We start from the raw sequence: 21,471 nt of genomic DNA, 5'->3' as shown, positions 1-21,471 counted from the left end.
TTCCATCTAAGATGTTGAGGAGCGTGCTAGCCAACCGATGCTAACGCAAAGCGTTTTTAATTGGACAGTTTGGGGGAAACCGTCAACATGTCGCGTGGCAAACGGCGCTTCAAAAAAAGTCTCGTTCGGCTCTCATTCACGCTACAAAAGCATTGCTCCGTCTACATTGACTGTTTTTCATAAAATGGCCACGTAGGATTGACAGAGGTCAAGATTCCCCGCCTTCTATTCCAGTGCAAATACATAAAAGAAAAATGGCGACGGTTCGATGACCGCAGACAAAGTGACAGTACACTATTTGTGAATTGGTTTCTTTTTTCATATAAAGCCTGGCTTTGTACTGTGCTGTACATCGAACGCCTTCTAGTGCGGAGCGGAGGTGACATCACGCCGACGCGCGAGCAGACCCCCACCCTTCATGACGCCCCTTTTAACGGACTCAAGTGACAGCACAGAATGGTGGTAACTGGAAACTCAACATTGCTCGCTCGGACGGTAAACAAAAGGCATGGTTTAATGTGAACGCCGATCCCTATCCTTTGGGAGACGATGTAACATCTGTAAGTTAAGGTACATTTTGGTAGTTCAACAAGAGTGAGTTTGATGCATGCGATCCTCATTTTGCAGCACGTTTGTATGCGTGACGAAGCAAAGATGGGATGCATCAGGGTTTGTTTGCAACGCATACGACGAAAAATGAAGTTGGACCTCCTCAGAGATTTGTGCCGACAGTATCCCGTGTTCTGCTTCCTACTACTCGTCCTGCTACTGTCCACTGTGCTGTTAAACAGGTAACCGGAGTGGGTTTGCGTTACTCTTGACAGTTACATCCGTTTCCCGTGGACGCTTCCAGTTTGCATTCCCGTTTTAACACAGGTACATTCATATCATCATGGTGGTCTGGTCCTTTCTCGCTGGTGTGGTCACATTCTACTGCTCCCTGGGGCCGGAGTCTCTGCTGCCAAACATCCTGGTCAACATCAAGCCAAAGATCAAGGTACAGTATATGAGTGATAGCAAAAAGTGATTGGATTTCTAGTGCTAGTGTACCACACTCACCAGTCACAGTATTACAGTTAATCTAATTACAGTACTGTTAATTCAAATAATAGTGGAGCGGATAAGAGCAAAATTTGAAGGGAATTGTGCAAATTATGATGCAAGCATGAGAGTCTCCAGAGGCTTTTTTTTTGGACAACTCTTGTTAATGGGAGTCACTTGAAAGTCTAAGCTGGCTGATATTTTTCAAGCCACCAAATGACCCTCCAAAATCACCTTTTTACTATTATTGTGTTTATCCATCCATCAAGTTTTTCTAATTGTATTTCTGTTGGTGTTGGTTCATATATTTTCATTCCTGTGGGAGTTTGGGAAGAGGAACTTTCACAAATACACAGATTTGAGAGGTCGGTATTTTAAAGCCTTAGTTTCATTGCAGTTTGTTTTTGTTAGGTCCGGTAAAGTTAAAATCGAACACTTATAGATCCGCTTTTCCATTAATAAGGTAAGATACGTATTTAATAAATCCATATACATTATACATTGAAAATACAGAAATACTATTCATAAACAAATACAATAAAATGTATTTAAAATAAACTGTCAAAATTTACATATTTAAACGGGTATTTCTGGAATGTTTTGGCAACAATCTTGAAAAATGGATGCCATTTTGGATTTTCAACGACCCCCTCGGACATATTTGATTAATAGGTTGAAGAGAACATGCTTGTATCATCGTTTGAAATGATGTTTCTGGTTTGAATTTTATCTCAGCCCTTCCAGTGTGGGGTTGGCCTGTTCTCCACACTGTCTTGCATATTCCCCCAAATTTGCATGTTATTTATTTATTTTTGTTCCAAAATGCTCTTCTCTGCATACAGGGGCACCTCCTGTTAACTCCAGGTTAAACTTCAGCTTTACAGGTGCCATGTCTGTTATGCAAACGGTGTCTGTTGTGCTAAAGGTATCGATCGTGCCATCTCTTATTTCATTTTTCTATGGACTAAAAAGGCATTAATTTAGGTCTCGGGTTTAGTAAGTTAAAGTGATGTAACACTTAAGTGACAGTGTCTTTGTGGAGGCCACTTTTTGGGTAAATACAAAAATAGTATTCAACGTTTATCCACACGTTTAACCTTATTTACTTTGGAGGCAGTTGCATTCATGCATTAATGTTTTTTTTTTCTGTGTGTGTGTGTGTGTGTGTGTGTGTGTTGATTCTCTTGTAGTCTTACCAGCAGGAGTTGTTTCCGCTTGGCCACAGCTGTGCCGTTTGTGGCAAGATCAGGTGCAAAAGACACAGGTGAGTTATCTGCTCAAATTGCCTTTGTGAAGCACAAGTATGTTGCACTGTCACTTATATAAAAGTGGTAATGAGTTATCTGAATAATTATGCGCTTGCTAAAATGTAAAATTCATGGTTGTTTGTCAAACGTTTTCGTCACGAAAAATTTATGTTATACCGCCCTCTAGTGGAGGCTGACATTGGGATTGTTGTGGGGGGGGGTATCGTGGATGGTGGCGCTGGGGGTTCTTCGGTTTTTAGTCAGAGTTCTGTCCCTACGGTGTCAACCTAAACTGAATGTGTACGTTATTCTGAATGCGGCACTTAAGTCATTAGAATATTATGTTTGATCAATTCTAGTTACTTAACATGAAACAATCAAATGAAACCCAGTGAAACATATTGAATGACATTACAGACCTTGACATTTCATCCGTCAATGTTGTTATAAACTGAATACACCCCTTGTCTTTCTTTTTTTTCCTTCTTTTTTTAATCTTGTGTATATTAGACCTACTTTATTACTGGAAAATTATCAACCATGGCTTGACTTGAAAGTTTCCTCTAAAGTGGATGCTTCTCTTTCCGAGGTAAAATAAATATATAATTATAACGTATACACATATATAACATACTAAATGTTTGTAAATATTCGCTCAAAATCTTGTATATCCATTTTTTTTCACCTCACCTAGATTCTGGAGCTGGTTCTTGAAAACTTTGTGTATCCTTGGTATAGGTAGGACGTAGTTTGTGGTTGTCTCCCTGACACTCACGAGTCTAGAAATTTTGTAGGTATTGATTGAGATGAAAGAATGGTAACCATGCTTATTTTTCAGAGATGTCACAGATGATGAGGCGTTTGTTGATGAGCTGAGGGTGACTTTACGTTTTTTCGCCGCTGTGTTGGTCCGCCGGATCCAGAAGGTGATAAATTGAGCTGGAAAATGGAATCCCAAATACATTTTGAATGCATCGTTGTAATTTTTTTGAGGGCGTGGGGGTTTATTATGTCCCCAGATTGATGTGGCATCCCTCATCACGCGAAAGCTTCTGAAAGCTTCCATGAAGCACATTGAAATTATTGCTAAAGCTCGGCACAGAGGTACCGTCGATACGGTCAGCATGTCCAAATTCTTCATATAAAAGCTAAATGTATTTTCTCTACTCTTCAGTAAAGAGCGCTGAGTTTCTTCAACAAGCTGCCTTGGAGGAGTATGGTCCTGACCTTCATGTAGCCCTCCGTGGTCGCAGAGATGAGCTTCTCTACCTCAGGAAGTTGACTGAGATGCTTTTTCCGTACATCTTGCCACCTAAAGCGACTGACTGCAGGTAGCCCGTGTGCCGCCAAATGTATTCACTGCATTTCATCACCACCTAAAAGTTAGGATCAAGCAATGTTGACTTTCAAAATAGGCAGTTTTTAATATCTCATTTTGTGGTCCTTAAATGCCATCAGATCTCTCACTTTGCTGATAAGAGAAGTCCTGGCTGGTTCGGTCTTTCTTCCATCAATGGACTTCTTGGCTGACCCCGTGAGTGTACTCGGACTGATTCTTGAGCCCAAGACTGGATTGACAGGCCCACATCATCAGCATAGCAGAGTGCTTACAGTATTTGACATTTGCGTCAAATGGTTTGCTTTTCAGGACACGGTAAATCATTTGCTTCTTCTCTTCATCGACAATTCTCCGGTAAGTAACCGTTGGAGTGTGTTACCATACAGTTTGGAGAATAGAGTTAATTAGAACAAATATGTAGATAAATAATGGATTTTTAAAAATATCTCTCCACAAGCCTGAAGAAGCCACAGAGCCAAGTTCAATGCTGGTTCCTTTCCTTCAAAAATACTCTGATCCCCGTAGCAGAAAGCCTTCGGTAAGCACTTGTGCAACTGTGTATTGTGACAAAGACAACAGGCAGCACTTTGAATTACACTTCAAACATTCAATTAAACTTTTTTTTTCTCACTTGTCAGGTTCTAAAGCTTGAGTTAAAAGAAATCCGAGAGCAGCAAGACCTACTCTTCCGCTTCATGAACTTTTTGAAGCAAGAGGGAGCTGTTCACGTGCTCCAGTTCTGCCTTGCAGTCGGTGAGTGTGTCCCGACCCTGTTAAATTTTGCTTCTGTCAACATACTTGGACGTCATCGGTTGCTGTTTCAACTCTTAATGTCCCAGAGGAGTTCAACGACAGGATACTGTGCCCAGAGCTGCCCGACTCTGAGAAAATGATGCTGCACGAGGAGGTGAAGAAGATCTACGAGACGTACTGTTTAGACGAGAGTGTCGACAAGATCCGCTTCGACCCCTTCATTGTGGAGGAGATACGCAACAGTGTGTGACATGCTTCAATTTGCATTTTTACCCTGTTTACGAGTTTTGTATAACTTCATTGGTTTATGATCCGCGCTTTCTCAGTTGCCGAAGGCCCGTACGAGGAGGTGGTGAAACTTCAGACAATGAGATGCTTGTTTGAAGCATACGAGCATGTCCTCTTCCTCCTGGAGAACGTTTTCACGCCCATGTTCTGCCACAGTGATGAGGTTAGCACTCAGAACAAAAAGCAAACCCGCACACACATAAAACTACCAACCTCAATTCCAGTGAAGTTGTGATGCTGTGTCAAAATGTAAATAAATCCAGGATATGATTTGCAAATGTTTTCAACCTATAATCAACAGAATACGCTACAAAGACAAGGCATTTAATTTTCAAACAAATGAACATTACAATTTCAATTTGATGCCTGCAACACTTTACAAAAAAGCTGGGACAGATGTAACAAAAGTCTGGGAAAATTGAAGTCTGTTCAAAATTTCATTCGACTAATGAACAGGTATGTTTTTGGTCTGAGTCGCTCCGGAGTATGAGAGGTACTTGTCAAAAAATGCATTAAGAAGAAGAAGAAATGTATAAACTCAAGAGTATCAGTCACTTTTTTAAAATTTTTTTAACAAAAACCCAGATCAATAACAGCACAGCCCGTTTTCTTACCCCAAATCCCTGTTTCCTCATCGCGGTTGTGTTGGGGAAATACACACTGAGTGTGCTCTGCTTCAGTCTGACCATTGGGAAATTTAGAGTGTTGATCAAATACGCCATCCGGTTATTCAAAAGGTGTGACGGGCCTCGGTGCGTCAGGCAATATACCGGTAGATGGAAACAAATTCAAGTGCGAGCTACGCCATCCGGTTATTCAAAAGGTGTGACGGGCCTCAGTGCGTCAGGCAATATAGATGGAAACAAATTCAAGTGCGAACAGCTGATTGCTTTATAACATAGGCGGCATTCTGAAACTAATGGGAGGGTCGCACACTCTCTCTGCCTTTCCGGAAACACACACCCTCAGAGTGATGTCGCGTGGTTTTTATTGGGCTGTGTTGATTGTGTCAGCCGCCCCAAAAAAAAAAACAAAACACCCCCAAAAAAGTATATATTACTGCTTTTTTTCTGAATTGTGTTCAGAATTCTGGCGACGGGTGCCCTATTTTGGCTTGAGGACCTTCTTCCACCTACGCATATGACTGACAATTGTTTCTTCGGTGTTTCAGTGTATGAATCGTATCATTCCCATACTGAAGCGAATCGTATCAAACCCTTGCGCACTTAAAACTCATTCGCTCCCAGAGACATATTTATCTCTTTTCAGACTCCACACATTCGATGCCTGGTACTTTTTTTTCAAATTTTTTTTCAAGACTTGGGTAAAAAAAGGGTATGAAAATGGCTGGTACTGAAATTACAGATCTAGAGCGTCTTTATTCATTAACATTCAGTCACAGACATGTACACAAAAAGTTACGAACTGGTAATAGTTGTTGACCTCCCATTAAGTGGTGACAACGACACAATGACCCCCTATTTCTAGTCACTTTCTAACAGACTGATTTTTAAAATTGTGTTGTATTGGTCTCAGAAAATACTGGAATTAGGGATACCGGTAACTTGAGTCAATGATTTGGTGCCCAGCCACTAACCTCAGTGTTATCACAGTGAGTCACACAAGAGTGCCCAAGGAGGCAACACTGGCATTAAGCCTAGCTGCCAAGAGCAATTTCACCCCTCACAGGTTATTTCAATGGGCACAGTTGGGTAGAGCAATGGGCAACCATTGTACTCAGCACGCCACCGTCCTGCTTGACTAGAGCGGCTAGAAAATAAAGTGATGTATGATACTGACTGCATTTCTATGCACGAGTTTGCTCGAAACCAACTGTGCGTCTCTAGATTTATTCCAGTATTTAAGAGTAACGGGTCCCCAGATGCAAAGCCTCGTAGAGCTCCTGGCTTGTATTTTTACACTGATAGTTGATGATGCATGCGTTTACTGTCTGGTTCTTTTTTGCCTTTCTGTAGTACTTTCGCCAGCTTCTGAGGGGAGCTGAGTCCCCTGCCAGGAATTCTAAAATGAGCAGGTAGGTGTCATTTTGTTAAGTGTGTGTGCGTGTGTGCGTGTGTGTGTGTGAGTCAGCCTAAAGAAAAGATGGAATGCGACGGAATTCATATGGCAATGTGTTATTCAAATCAGCAAAGTGACTTAAGTGATGGTTTCTATGTGTCATAAGGTGGGGTGTGTATGTGGCCGCAGGCCCTGCCACTAACTCCTTATGCATATTGTTCCAGAAATAGCATCAGTATGGATGACATCCGGTGAGTACGAGGCATTACTGTTCTGATGGGAACAGTGGCTGGCTGACACGCCATTCTCGCTTGACTCTTCTACGCAAGAGGATGCTGCCTTTTTAACAATTCAGTCATTGCTAAGCCTTACAAGAGGAAGCCAAACAGCATTAATAGGATAGTACAGTTATGACTTTTTTTTTTTTGCTCATCAAATCCCTAGATATGTGCTGCTTTTTTAAATTATTTTTTTTGTATTTGTGCTGTATGAAAAGTTTGGCATACTTAATTTTACGCTCACTGGATTCTTAATTACCTTTGTAATTGAAAGGGGAATACAAAACGTAGTCAGAAATGCAGCGATATGAATGTTGCTGTTTTGACTGACCCCCTGGAGACGTATTTGGTGCTAAATAATTGTATGTATATTTGTTTTTGTAGTTTTCAGTATTGCATAAATTTCTCACCTTTTAGCTGATGAAAATCAACCAAAGGACTAGGAACACTCCTCAGTATGATTACAATGCGAGAGGTGTGTAGTTGTACAAACTACAACCACAATCATAAACAACAATTAATAGTCCTCTAAAAGTGACAGAACGTGATATCGGAAGTGCTACGTCACTTTTGGTTTTTTGAGATTTTCACTTTGGTTTGCTCATTTCAGAAATTCTGGCTTTGGAACTCGTGGATGTCGGCTGCTTGTTTGTTTGTTTTTGCTACTTTGTTACGAAGGCAGTTTTCAAAGCAGAAGAGACACTCACACTGCATTTGAACACGGACGCATGAAGGAGACCCAACTAACAACATCACTCACTCAGGCTGTGCATCCTAACATGATTCCATTGCCGATTTGTATGGGCTCCTGTTGCCATGCCACGCCACACCATGCTGTGTGTGTCCAACCTGATTCTGTCATCGCCATGCTGCCTGCCTTGGTATGATCCATCCCTTCCCTCCTTTTTGTCCTTGGGGACATAACCCTGTTCTGCTTATAGTTCCTGGGACTGGAGCCCCATGTCCCCGTCCTCACAGTTCACCGCCTCTGGCAGCTCTTCACCTGCATCTTTTAACTCCCTCCATGCCCAGCCCACGTTAACAACTTTTCCATACGGCTCACTATCCCACCGCCACTCCTTATCACCCAAGTAAGTTGGGGTCCATCCATTCCTCCAACTGTAGTTCAGTGTGATGTCATGCTGTCCATTTTGCCATCCCAGTGTAGCAACCCCACCCCCTAATGCCACCCTGACCCAAACAGCAGCATGCAGCCAACCTCCTTTTTGTTTGTGTTCTTACTACCAATGTATTCCGATCAACCACCAAGTTAACGCCCCAAACAGCACCTGTAAAGTTACATGTCTGTTCTGCACATACAACTTGAATATCGGTACCTTCTTAAAATAATGCCGTAAGTCATATTTTAACAAAAAGAAAAAGATTTGTTTCCTCATGATGCTGGGCACCTCTGCTGACAGTGACTACATCTTGAGTTAAATCAATCATTCAATTCTACCCCTGAAACCAAATGATTAATAAATGTGATCAGTAGGTTTAGTTTTTCATCCATCCAGCCATCGTATTTCGAATCCACTATAGTGTAGCGGGCGTGCTGGAGCCTATCCCAGCCGTTTTCGGGCAGTAGGCGGGGGGACACCCTGAACCGGTTGCCAGCCAATCGCAGGGCACGCAGAGACGAGCAACCATTCACACTCACAATCACACCGAGGGACAATTTAGCGTGTTCCATTAGCCTGCCATGCATGTTTTTGGAATGTGGGAGGAAACCAGAGTACCCGGAGAAAACCCACACAGGCACAAGGAGAAGATGCAAACTCCACTCAGGAAGGCCATAGCCGGAATCGAACTATACACTTCTGCACTGTGAGGCTGACGTGCTAACCAGGGCTGCTTCAGTTTTTGATGTTCTCTGAAAAACCAAAAAAGGTTATAATGGCTCAGGCCGTTATCGGCTGTTGACAATATGGTCATTGTGGTCCAAATGAAACAATAAGACCACTATGTCAGGAGACTTGTGTGTTCTGTGTTTGGGTTCTTTTCAGCACTTTGCCGGTCACAATTTGGAAGTGATATTCTTGAAATGTTCGGGGTTTATTGTGCTTTGCAAGAACCTTGTTGAGTTTTCAAAGGATAGCCAACCTCTGTCGTATCTTTCGGAGTGTTTTCCTTTCCAGCGCTCTGCCGGGCACTGCCTTCAAACTTTTTCAACCTGGAAAAATCATTACTGTTCTGTCAAAGCATGCAAGAACTCTATTGATTAAGAAAAATAAATGACCCGGACGTTGGTATGATGGTAGCCAAATGTCACAACCCAAGTTGTTTGAGGGAGCTCAGGTCTGAAAGCACATGTTGCTTACCAACACTCGCATCTATAAAACTGTCTTTTACCTTTTATGATTAATTGTGCTGTGTCAAAGTCAGAATCGTACTGATTTGAAAGAATTTGTACTTCAATCTCAAATCTTGAGGGGCATGTTTCTTATCACCACTTTCCAGAGTGCAGCTTTTAACTGATGTTCTTTACCATCGCTCGCCTGGGTGCTGGGATAATTTGATCATCGTAACCGTCAGGGTTTATTGTTATCCGAAAGTGAGATCCCAATTCATTTTAAATCGTCTCCCAACTCCAACTCGGGATGCCGGACTTAGTTGAGATGAAAGGTCAGATCAGTTGGCGCTTGTTGCGTACATGTTTCGGATCCTCTTCACATTTTCTTGTGCCATTTCAACCATACTTTGATTGACGTTTGAAGTATATTTAAAGATTAAATCGAGGACAAAATGTCTTTGTCGTTTCCCTACCAGTCAGAATTTTTGTAACAAGTATTGCCTACAGCAAGGTGTCCAGTGATTTAGATGATAAGATTATAATCCTTTCAAGATGTCAGATGTAGCCGGACTTAAAGGTCTCATTGATGTTTGTCAGCTCTCTGTCAGCAATCAGTTAGTGCCTGTTTGCTGTTTTCTAGTCAATATCAAACATCTACTCATGAAATTGCTGTCTGCTTTATTTGCTTTCATTCCCATGGTAACCGATTGAGACATTTCATTCTGTGAATGTGCTCCGACTTTGGTTTGGCTTCCTCAGCTTTTTTTCCTTCTGATGTGCTGTGATGATACACTGCAGTGTGCTGGTACTCCCCGCCCTTGCTATGCGCTACAATTCCTTCCCTGTCATTTTCCCTGTCATTTTGTTAAGCTGTCTGGGCTTTTTTTTCCCCCCCCTGAAGCCAAGCACATCTCTTCAATTAAGCACAGTCTAATAAGCCCCCTTCCCCTTTGGCCTGCAGGAACACGTCAAAGAGAGGAGAGTCCTTTGGGATCAGCCGCATTGGCAGCAAGATCAAGGGTGTTTTCAAGAGCACAACCATGGAGGGAGCCATGCTGCCAGCCTGTGGTCTTGTCGAGGGAGAGGACGATTTGGTCAGGCAAAGCCAAACACACACACACACACACACACACACACACACACACACACACACACACACACACACACACACACACTCATCTTTGAATAATTTTAAATAAATTAAAGAAAATGTATTCCGACTCATCCCTATTCTGGGTCATTGTCACAAACGTGGGAGATGTATTGTACGTATGTAACGTTTATATATGTATTTATTACTCTTGTAGTTAAGTATTGCTTATGCACACTGTTCCTTAAACACAAAACAAAGCAAAAAAAAAAAACAAAACAAAACATCTCATTAGCACTGTTCTGCACTGTCATAAAAGATACCATATGAGGGCGTCAGTGAGTCAGGAAAGTGAGTTCTTGATTGATCGTTCCCTATTGTTTACAAAAATCAGCCCAACGTTTTGGCCCAAATCACATTTTACTTTAGCAAACTGTCACTGCACACCAACAAATGAAAATGTCACAAAACATAAATATAGTGTACTGAAATAATAATGATCCTGTCTGAATTTACTCACAAATGTACCGAGTGTGAAATCGGGCTTGTGTAATTGAATATGTTATTATTCTGTTGTGGCAGAAGGTGTATTCACAAGTTAATTTTACCTTCTGCCATCTAGTGTAGAACATTTAGTCGTTCTGCATGTCATCATATGTTGCTGGCATAGATTCACAAAGACACATTATTTGCAGGACAGTACATAAATACATAATTTCCCACGACACAGTGACTGGAATGATCTCTCAGCGTACACTAATGTGCTGCAGGATCTAATCTTTCTTCACTGCTGTTCTGTTTCTTTGAGGTTTCCTTTGCCATCAAGTGTTGCCAAAAGTTCCACACTGTTCAGTGATTACTTACACATTCGGAAGATTGTTGAACACATTGAAAATTTATTTGTTTTTATTTAAACAGAAAGTGAGGCAAATGAGTTCAAATAATGCTATACGAGACAGAAATCAGCCTGAATTATATTCTTGATATTTTTCATGACGATGTAAAAAACACAATTTGGCAGACTGTGTACGTGACTGAAACTTCTCTCACTTCCTTCCATTCTAGGTGGAGGAAGCCATGATGGTGCTGGAGGATGACTCCCCCATAGAAGCGGCCTCCACCCCCAGCACTCCACGAAATCTCTCCGCCTGGAGTATCACCATCCCTTATATTGATTTCTATGATGATGATGTGAAGAGGGAGAGGGTTCCGGTGTTCTGCATTGATGTGGAGCGGAATGACCGCAAAGCAGGTAAGGTAGAGTGGACAACAGATGAGAAAATTAGAAAATGAGAGAAATGTTGTGGCCACAGGTGACAGACAATTTTGTACCCGTGACGTTTGACTGCTGTCTTGTTTTGGATTGTTACTACTTAACTCATAATATGAGTTAAGTAATGACTCATATTGTGATTAAGAGGTCCATATGAGTCTCATATGGACCTCTTAATCACTGGCAGCATGTAGCTTTGACAAATATTCTGTAGCTACCAATGGCATTGAATTAGTTTAACCATCTGAAACCACTGAATTGTATTTCTTCATTTTAAAAAGACATTTTGTCGATATCTAGTTTTGTGAATGCAGTTTAGGAATAGCCCATCATGATCCAAAAAACATTCTTAATTTTAAGCATGGATAAACCAGAACAGACATGTTGAGCAAGCGGGTGCTCCCATCGAAGATCCCTGACCACTGACTTCACAAATACGCCCCTGGGCGACTGGCCAATGATTCCTACATGCCAATTCCCAATATCTTGTAAAAAGTTTTCTGAGAAAAATGTTAAGCTGTTACAGCTGCAAAGGCGAGGGAGACAACTCCTTTTAGTGTCAAACTGTCCAAGATTTTGTAGCTTGTTGAAGTCCTATAGCCTGACTCACTAAATAGCAGATACCAATTTACATTTAGTCTCTCAGGCCTAATTGAATGTCATCGTCTGTAGTCCTGCTTTTTATGCCTACATGTCTGGAACATGACCTCCGCACGAAAGAGGCAATTACTATATATCGAAACTTATTATCTACCCAATTTTTCCAGTTGGTTAATTAATATAAAATTGATTTGTTAATGTTTATTAAAATACAGATGGTTTTATTGTTCATTTGTTGATGAATGTAAAATAATAAGGGACCTTGAAAAAAATAATCTCAAAAATAAATTTCAGTCGCAATGGAGAGGAAAAAAATTGCAATTGATTATTTTTCAAAATCTATTGGCCTACACTGTATCCTCCCAGAACGTACAAAATGAACTGCCTGGCAGTTTCGCATGTTTACACGACGCAATCGTGGGCGGACCTGGTCAGTCGGTCAGCTTTCAAGTCTGACCGCGTGAGCTATCAAGTTTGCTTCCGTTTTGGCCTGTGTAAACCTTTCATAAATCAGGCCCTTCGTTTTTTCTCTTTGTGTTTCACCACAGTGGGGCACGAGACTGAGCACTGGTCTGTATACAGGAGATATCTGGAATTCTATGTTCTTGAGTCAAAGCTAACCGAATTCCACGGTAGGTTTGAAACATTTTTTTATGATTTTTTTTTTTTTTTTTTTTTTTTTTTTTTGGGTGGAGTTGGATCATGCATTGTCTCGGTCTGGGTTCCCCAACTTTTTGAAAGTGCTACTTCTAAGTTCCTGGTAAATGGGAAGGGGTTTCATTTTGTTGAAAATTATAATCGAAACAACACACTTGTTCAAATTATCTTTAATTAAATCTTTTTTAAATCAAGAATAGGCCCTTGGGCTAAATGTCCTTCTTGGGTGCCCACAGTCAGTATATTGGTGACTCTTGGTCTAGAATCCCCAGAACAAATACATTGACATTACATTGACTATTTTAGAGACTCATAACTGTCATCTTTCTGTTGGAGTGAAGTAAAAATTTCTCTCAAAATCCAAAACCTACAGGTTCTTTTCCTGACGCACAGTTGCCTTCCAAGAGAATCATTGGCCCCAAAAATTATGAGTTTCTCACATCCAAGAGAGAGGAGTTTCAGGAATATCTTCAGGTGGGTGTCTCGGCCATCAGCTGACCAAAAAGCATCATGAATCACACATACCTGCTGAATCGGGATCATATCGGTGTCTAGTAAATGCTTTGCTTTAGCTTGCCTCTCTATCCAGCCGTGCAATATTCCATACTTCTATCTTTCAAATCAATTTTGGCAAGGCAGGCTAACAGTGATGTAGAAATATAGCATAGTCATTTCCACTGATTTCATAACCCTCCCTTGGCCCACACAACTAAATGTGCTTGGTCCAAACCATTCCACTCTTGTCTCATTTTATTTGAGTGGGAAGCACTGTGGACATTGTGACAGCAGTATTGTCAGTTTTGAGCCTCTAGAGCGCACCTTCATTTTAATCCAGATAACCTGTGACAATGTTTTAATTTTTAAGTGTTTTCCTATGTACATGGAAACCCTAGTTTGTCCGCAGAAGAATAAGCACTTTCACAGTCATAAACTACAAGAACATATTTCATCATTTGAGAACAATTGAGAAAAAAATGTACACCCCCGACGAGTTCATGGCCTTTTAGCCACTGCCTCACAAATGCCAGAAAATGTATTTATTTAATCATTTATTACAAAAGGAACATCACTGGCGATCCAATGTTATCCAAACTCATTTTGATTTACTGCGATAGATTCTGGATTAAGCAATTTTTCAAAAGTGTAAAAATTGACACCACACAGTAGGATCATGTTTTTTTTCACTCAGCCAATCGGAATCAGTTTGACTTCAAAATTGTCTCAATTTCAAAACAAATGGAATATCGGAAAGACTGTAGAGTGAATTACTAATCTGATCCAGGATCATTTTCGCCCAATCATTAACTGTACAAAAAATTTGGGAAAAAGTTTGAAATTTGCTGTGTGACGATATTTTAACCACTGTGTCATAAAGCAACAAAAAAATAAACCGAGTCACCCTTTGAAGACGCCTGATAGACACAAAATAAATGTGGAGTATATTAAAAATGACATCTGCTTTACATATTTCATTTCTGTGTGTCGTTTGTGCTGAATTGTATTTAGCGATACTTCACTGAGGAGCCAAACGCTTTGTTCCATTCTCTTATAGTTTTGTTTCTGGTTGTCATCACACTTTTCCTCTTTCCCATAACTCGTACCCGCTGTGCACCCACAGAAAAAAAAGTGGAATAATGCCCTCTACATGCTCACTAACCTGAAGTCTTGTTGGATTCACTGGTGTCTCACGCACTAATGGTTTGAACGAAGCAATCATTTTCCAAAAATTTGTAATTTTCCTGGGTGTTTTAAAGTATTCGAACCGCACATTATGTCACCCTTTATCTCTTTCCCATAACTCGTACCCGCTGTGCACCCACAAAAAAAAGTGTAATAATGCCCTCTACATGCTCACTAGCCTGAAGTCTTGTTGGATTCACTGGTGTCTCACGCACTAATGGTTTGAACGAAGCAATCATTTTCCAAAAATTTGTAATTTTCCTGGGTATTTTAAAGTATTTGAACCGCACATTATGTCACCCGTTACGAATGAGGACAACATCTGTTTTGCATGTGTCCTTTGTCATTTGCCATAGTCGAGAGTTTTTTGGAATATTGCTCATGCTTTCACTGAAGTTTGTCTTTGACATGTTTATTGCACAGAAACTCCTCCAGCACCCTGAGCTGAGCAACAGCCAACTTCTTGCTGACTTCCTGTCTCCGCACAGCATGGAGTCTCAGTTCTTGGACAAGATGTTGCCTGATGTGAACCTCGGTACAGTAGTATTCAGACTATGTGTGCGGACGAGGGAGAGAATGTGACTAAAGTCCACCGACAGGGATTATGTTTGAGCAGGCCCTTGTGTTGGAAACGCCGAGTGTTTGATTGGCCTGACCTTGGCTCGTGGCGGAAAGATATTTGTGACCTAGACAGAGCCAAGCGTCACGGCACGACATGACCATTCATCACTGAGAATAATTATGCATGTTTTACAGGGAAAATCATTAAGTCCGTCCCCAGCAAACTGATAAAAGAGGTGAGTGATTCCTAGTGGTGTATGCCTGTGTGCAATTTGTTCTCACGAGACTTGAAAAGGAAAATGGTAGTTAGATGAGAATATTGTCGACAAAAGCACTTCTCCCTCCGCCTAATTTCAAGCCAAATGGAGGGACAAAAATGGGCTCAACTTTAAGTTACAATATCCCCAAAGTAGTACTTTACGGTGGACTAGTATTGCTTTTCAAACTAGATTCCATTCAACTCGTGCAAGAACAGGATGGCATTTATGCGTTTTAAATCATTATGCTCACTTTATTTGCAGTCACGTTATATAGCCAAGGGAAAAAAAAATATGAGACCACCCTTGTTTCTTTAGTTTCCCATTCATTTTAAATGGCGAGTGCGTTTGTTTGGTCCAATATATTAATGACAACAAGAACAGTTCGTAAGAGTTGAATTCAAGCGCTGACTGAGACATTTTCCAAATTTTTTTTTTGAAAATAGCCAAAATGACTTCACAAGGTCTTACATCAATAGCTATGGCATTGTACTGACAAAAATAGTGTTTGCAGGCATTCCGCGTTTTCTTTTGTAAGTTAGTGACTTGATACACTTTTAGTGGCACCAGACATTAAAAAAAAAACATGAAGACATTAAAAAAACATGGCAGTCTCATATTTTTTGTCCATGTTTGTATTAGCGTTTTCTTTTGTAAGTTAGTGACTTGATACACTTGTAGTGGCACCAGACATTAAAAAAAACATGAAGACATGGCATTCTCATATTTTTTGTCCATGTTTGTATTTGACCACCCTTGTTTCTTTAGTTTCCCATTCATTTTAAATGGCGAGTGCGTTTGTTTGGTCCAATATATTAATGACAACAAGAACAGTTCGTAAGAGTTGAATTCAAGCGCTGATTGAGACATTTTCCAAATTTTTTTTGAAAATAGCCAAAATCACTTCACAAGGTCTTACATCAATAGCTATGGCATTGTACTGACAAAAATAGTGTTTGCAGGCATTCCGCGTTTTCTTTTGTAAGTTAGTGACTTGATACACTTTTAGTGGCACCAGACATTAAAAAAAAAACATGAAGACATTAAAAAAACATGGCAGTCTCATATTTTTTGTCCATGTTTGTATTAGACCCCTAGGATATTAATTCATGCATATAATAACAATGACAACAATACGAAAATATTTTTGGGGATGGATTTTACATTTCAAAGGAATCTCACAGTGCTACAGAGTTTATAAACAATGTTTAAGAAATGTGCATACTGCAAAAGACTTTGTAATTCCTGTACCTATAATGTGTGTATGATGTGTTTAAACGGAAACGCCACGATCATTTCTCCCACAGCATTTAAACACGCTCTTTGCCCTTTTCAACATTGAATTTACACTGTGTATGTTTGAGCATGGTCTGTGTTTATAAAGAGGAGTTCATGTTTATCTTCAAGGTTTCAAGTTGCCAAGAACAAGTAACAAAGTTGGCCCATGATTGGCTACCCATATATTTGGTGTATGCGCCTCAAGGCCCCCACCCCTTAACTCCATCTCCGTTGGTCTGACTAATTTTTTTAAAATCTGTTTCGACGTCAGATGTACTTGATTAATTAGCACCATTAAGATGAAGCTCCGACGCATCCGGGCTGCTGCTGGGAATTTTGTCGCTCATAAATGTGGAAAAGGAAATGAATCAAACTTGAACTTTTTTTTTTTTTTTTTTTTTTAAATTAAACTCTCAAATGTCTTCAAGGCACCAGTCAAAGCCTGACAAGTTACAAGTATGAGGAATTATACTTTCATTTTGGAACTGTGCTTTTTCTCCATTAGAAAGGACAGCATCTCGAGCCGTTCATCCAGTCCTATTTCAACTCTTGTGAGTCACCCAAACCCAAACCGAGCCGCCCCGAGCTCACCATCCTGAGCCCCACTTCAGAAAATGATAAAAAGGTTTGGCTTTTTTTTTTCCCTTTCTTTCATCCGATACTTCAGGTGGAATCAAAATGCTTTGAGAGAGGAGACCACAGTCTTTGAAGAAGTGCTTGACTTACTTTACAGTCAGGTCCATACGTATTGGGACATTGATACGATTTCTCATCTTTTTAACTCCAAACGCCGGTAATGGATTTGAAGTGAAACAAACAAGATTTGCTTGAACTGGAGACTTTCACTTTTAATTTGATAGGTTTAATATACAAAATAGGTGAATGTTGTAGTTGTTCGAACAATTTGTTTATTTGCCTCCCACTTTTTAAGGCGGTGATTCCCAACCGGTGTGCTGTGAGAGATCATCAGGCTTGTCGTCGAAATTTTCCAATGTCACTTATTTGGATGGACAATTATTTATTTTCTTTAAAAAAAAGTTTTTTTGGGGGTGAATTTATCTATGCCAAGCACATAATAACAAGCAGAACAATCAAATACTCTTCCACTGGATGACAGTAGGTCACACTGAGAATTATTATTATTATTATTATTTTTTTTTGCCATGACCGATAATGTAACACAGGCCAAGAAACAACTTTTAGTTTGATTTTATGCTCCCGAGTCTGGAAATTAAATCTGTTTATTTGAATTGGATCGATATTTTAATTGATTGATAAATAATATGCTTTGACAATTCACAAAATGTACTTTCATTGTTACGATGTGCTTTGATGTGACCTGTTTTTGCATTTGTCGGGGTAGACTAATACATGCCTTGACAGAAAATATCTAAGCATTAAACTAGAACGGAATTTAACGTGAAGAATGTTCAGTTGAAGCCAAAAGAACGATACAGAATCCCTTTTTACATTTTTGTTTAGCTCTTCAATGACCTCTTCAAAAACAATGCCAACCGGTCCGAGGTGGCAGAAAAGAGACACAACCAGAACTACTTCATGGAAATCCTCACTGTGGAAGGGGTGTACGACTATTTAATGTATGTCGGTAAGTATATCGATCGCCACCATCCACGTGTAACGATGTCATATTTCATCAAACGAACAAATGTGGCACAGTGTATAAACACTTCATTTTTATCTGTGATTATATCAGCAGCTTGTCAAATTACAAAGGCCTTACTTGTACTATCCTGTTGCTCGTCAGGCCGAGTTGTCTTTCACATTCCTGACTGGTTGCACCACCTGTTGATGGGTGGAAGGATCCTGTTGAAGAACACACTGGAGGCCTACACTGATTACTACCTTCAACAAAAGCTGAACCAGGTTGTGGAAGAGCACCGCCTCATCTCACTCATCACCCTGTTGAGAGGTGCGATGCATTGTCATCTGATACTATATGTCTTCAGCATCATAGTTTGAGCTGATGTCATGTTTTTAAATACCAAGCCTGGAACAAGCGAGAGAAAACGAACGGAAAAAACGTCAATGATGAACTAGAGAGGTCTAGAAAACACTTGATCATGAGCAGCAAACGAGGTCAATAATCCGACATAGACTTGGCGCTTAGGAAGTCCTTAAATACATGGCTAAGTTGATGAACACATTGGCAGCAGGTGGGCATGCTGGAGGGAAAGCCCTCCTCTGCCACCTGCTGAAGACACACAAGAACAGCTGTAACTAAGTTACTTGGTGTTTAGTGAAAATGGGACATTGTTATTTCCGAGTAATGTTGTAGGAATAATCATTTGAAAATGTAAAGACTGATTGTGATTTCAGAATTGTGCATCAAAGTGGTATTTCTTTGCATTACGGTAATCAGTACCCAAGAAGTAACTCTCAGTTTCAAAAAGGCTGGTGACCCCTGATATTATGTGTACACATTAAAAAAAAAAAGAAGTAAAAAAAAAAAACCTCGCAGAAAAATATCTGGTTGCTTCCCTAGATGCTGTTTTTTGTGAGAGCAGTCCACCTCGCTCAGCTCAAGATAAGCAGAGGAGAGCAAAAAGGACATTTTCCGAGATGATGAGATACATTCCCGGTAATTTCCTGTCAGCGTTTTCCCCCCCTCACAAGACACAAAGATGTTTAAAAGGGTGGCTGCCAATTCAAAAAGCGTTTATCTGCAGACCTTCTGGGGAAATGTATCGGCGAAGAGGCTAAGTATGAAGGCGTATGTCTCCTCTTTGATGGGCTGCAGCAGCCAGTTGTCAACAAGCAGGTAACAGCACTCGCCCACGCCGTTGCATGCATGGCTCACGTCCTCTTCTACCGCCTACTCCACCGCTTAATAGCCTGTCCTGTCAAGGTGAAAAATGGACTTCACTTAGCTGTGGCAAATAACTGTGTGGTATAACGTCAATGTGGATGTGTTTCAATAGAATGGAATGCCCACATGTAATGGAGCAAACCATAAGAATCATATTGCAGCGGAAGCTCCGATTTTGAACACACAAGTTCACCCAAACAGCTTTAGAAAACTGTGCCTCAAAGGTTCAACAAAGCTTGGTAATGAAAGTGTTGTCAAATGTGGCCCAATGGGAGCCATCATCGCATACTGTTGGGGTTGAGCTTCGTCAGCATTTAAGCAGGGGGAGGCCAAGTATGGCCCGCGGCCCACACAGGGGCCGTTCTGTTCTTTAATCCGGCCCGCCAAGCACTGACCATATCAAGAGTTCTGATTTAACACATTAAATAATTTGTCAGTTTGTTCTAAGTAATAAAATAAAACTCGTAAACAGTTTTACATATGCATGCAACATTTTCTGTTGATTAAAAAATAGTCAAACATCTACATATACTGGTACTTTTTAAATGTATATTATTTAATTAATTGGAAACAAATTATACCCAATAAAATACAAACATTAGTGTTTTATTGTTTTAGAACTGAAATAAACAATTTGATATATTTGACATTTTAGTTGTTTATCTAGGAATGACCTATCTCTTCTCTGTGTTTTGAAAATCAAACGTTTGTTTACCCACCATTGAAAGGTACCAGTGATATGGAAGTGATGTACTGATATGTAATAATGACTATAGAACCGAGGGAGAACATTTTATGACAGAATACACCAAACAACACTTATTGATTGCGGCAATCCCTACCAGATGCCATAACGTGACAAAGCACTCCGCAAACACCCTTCTGTTTTATCTCCCATCAAATGTCATCTTCAGCGTCCGAGTTGTTTGACGTGATGACTATTCAGGTCATCAGCTTCAATGTTACTCACATTTTTTATTTTTGCCATCCTCAGCTGACCTATGTACTTTTGGATATTGCTATTCAGGAACTTTTTCCAGAGCTGAACAAGGTAAAGCGCTTGTCTTATCTTATGTGTTCATTCTCAGTACATTGTGCTGAAAAGATTTATTACACCAACACCCAGTGCAGGCTTTACGCCGCTTCAGTAATATAACGCAAATTATTTTATTTGATTAGGATGTCAAACTGCAGTGATTTACTTGCACCCCCTCCCACTTCAACACCTCAAAATCGTGGTTGAATATCAATTTATTTCTGGCTTCTTAAGGAAGCCCAGCGAACTGGCTCAAATTTGGGTCAACAAAGCTGATTTCACCTTTAAATTCCTCATTCCTCTTCTAAAGTGTAAAATGTCGAGAACTTCGTCCAGTTTAGCGCTTGCATTGAAGCATTTCATGTTTTATTTTTTTCTTCGATTTTTATTTTGATGGCACATAATCTATAATTCATGAATCCAAATCCAGGTCTAACACCTGACATAGATGATTGAAATACCTTCCACTCAATGAATAAATACAAATCCCACTTTTGACATGTCATCCAAAAGTAAATTAACATTTCAGTATCCATATGAACCCGAAATATATAAAATGTGAATGCTTTTTTTTTTTTTTTTAAATTTTACATCCTCAGCAGGTGCAGAAGGAGTCTTCAATCAATGCTCCCTGGATGTGAATTATTACCACTGACAAAAAACCCCCCCGAACAATTCCAAGCACGTTTAATGCACTTTTGATGTCTTCAGCGACCTTTGTAGGTGATTTCTCTGCTGTAATGTATACTTTAATTTGTAAAATAAAATAACAGTGCTGCACTGGCAATTCAGAAACGTTGAATGATTGTCTTCACCATAAAACCGAACCGATATGTGAAGAAAAAAAAACAGAAATGATATAAAATACTATCGACCAATCAAAGAAACATCCGCCAAAACTTCATCTCGGCTTCTTATTAAACTGTCAAAATAGTGGAACTGCAACAATATTCT

General features: G+C 40.1%; 1 protein-coding gene across 7 annotated transcripts; it reads left to right on the top strand.

The window, feature by feature from the left end:
- The first annotated feature begins 55 nt into the window (after positions 1-55).
- On the top strand, positions 56-21,356 carry snx14 (sorting nexin 14). 7 transcript variants are annotated; one of them, XM_019857358.1, is made up of 31 exons: positions 56-560; positions 628-791; positions 877-997; positions 2,232-2,305; positions 2,799-2,877; positions 2,983-3,026; positions 3,127-3,214; positions 3,308-3,392; positions 3,463-3,619; positions 3,747-3,822; positions 3,937-3,981; positions 4,085-4,165; positions 4,266-4,380; positions 4,467-4,622; positions 4,707-4,831; positions 6,645-6,703; positions 6,912-6,938; positions 7,907-8,056; positions 10,220-10,352; positions 11,414-11,600; positions 12,770-12,853; positions 13,252-13,352; positions 14,982-15,093; positions 15,315-15,355; positions 17,160-17,279; positions 18,137-18,260; positions 18,420-18,584; positions 19,158-19,253; positions 19,342-19,433; positions 20,476-20,532; positions 21,120-21,201. In XM_019857358.1, the coding sequence occupies exons 2-31, from the start codon at positions 637-639 to the stop codon at positions 21,156-21,158; spliced, it is 2,988 nt and encodes a 995-aa protein (XP_019712917.1). In that variant the 5' UTR covers positions 56-560; positions 628-636; the 3' UTR covers positions 21,159-21,201. The 7 variants fall into 7 exon arrangements, with proteins under 7 accessions (XP_019712917.1, XP_019712916.1, XP_019712918.1 ...); XM_019857357.1 differs by having other exon boundaries at positions 58-560; positions 21,117-21,356; XM_019857359.1 differs by lacking the exon at positions 6,912-6,938 and having other exon boundaries at positions 59-560; positions 21,117-21,356.
- The last annotated feature ends 115 nt before the right edge of the window (positions 21,357-21,471 follow it).

The sequence above is a fragment of the Hippocampus comes genome, unplaced genomic scaffold (genome assembly GCF_001891065.2).
Source record: "Hippocampus comes isolate QL1 unplaced genomic scaffold, H_comes_QL1_v1.1 scaffold32, whole genome shotgun sequence".
Lineage (NCBI taxonomy): Eukaryota > Metazoa > Chordata > Actinopteri > Syngnathiformes > Syngnathidae > Hippocampus > Hippocampus comes.
The sequence above is the reverse complement of the archived record's forward strand: the minus strand, read 5'-3'. Positions and strand labels throughout refer to the sequence as shown.

Coding starts and splice junctions, on each gene's coding strand:
- snx14 (XM_019857357.1), top strand. CDS start 637: ATGCGTGACGAAGCAAAGATGGGATGCATCAGGGTTTGTTTGCAACGC. Junction 4,623..4,706: donor TGTGGAGGAGATACGCAACA/GTGTGTGACATG, acceptor GCGCTTTCTCAG/TTGCCGAAGGCCCGTACGAG. Junction 18,261..18,419: donor CGACTATTTAATGTATGTCG/GTAAGTATATCG, acceptor GTTGCTCGTCAG/GCCGAGTTGTCTTTCACATT.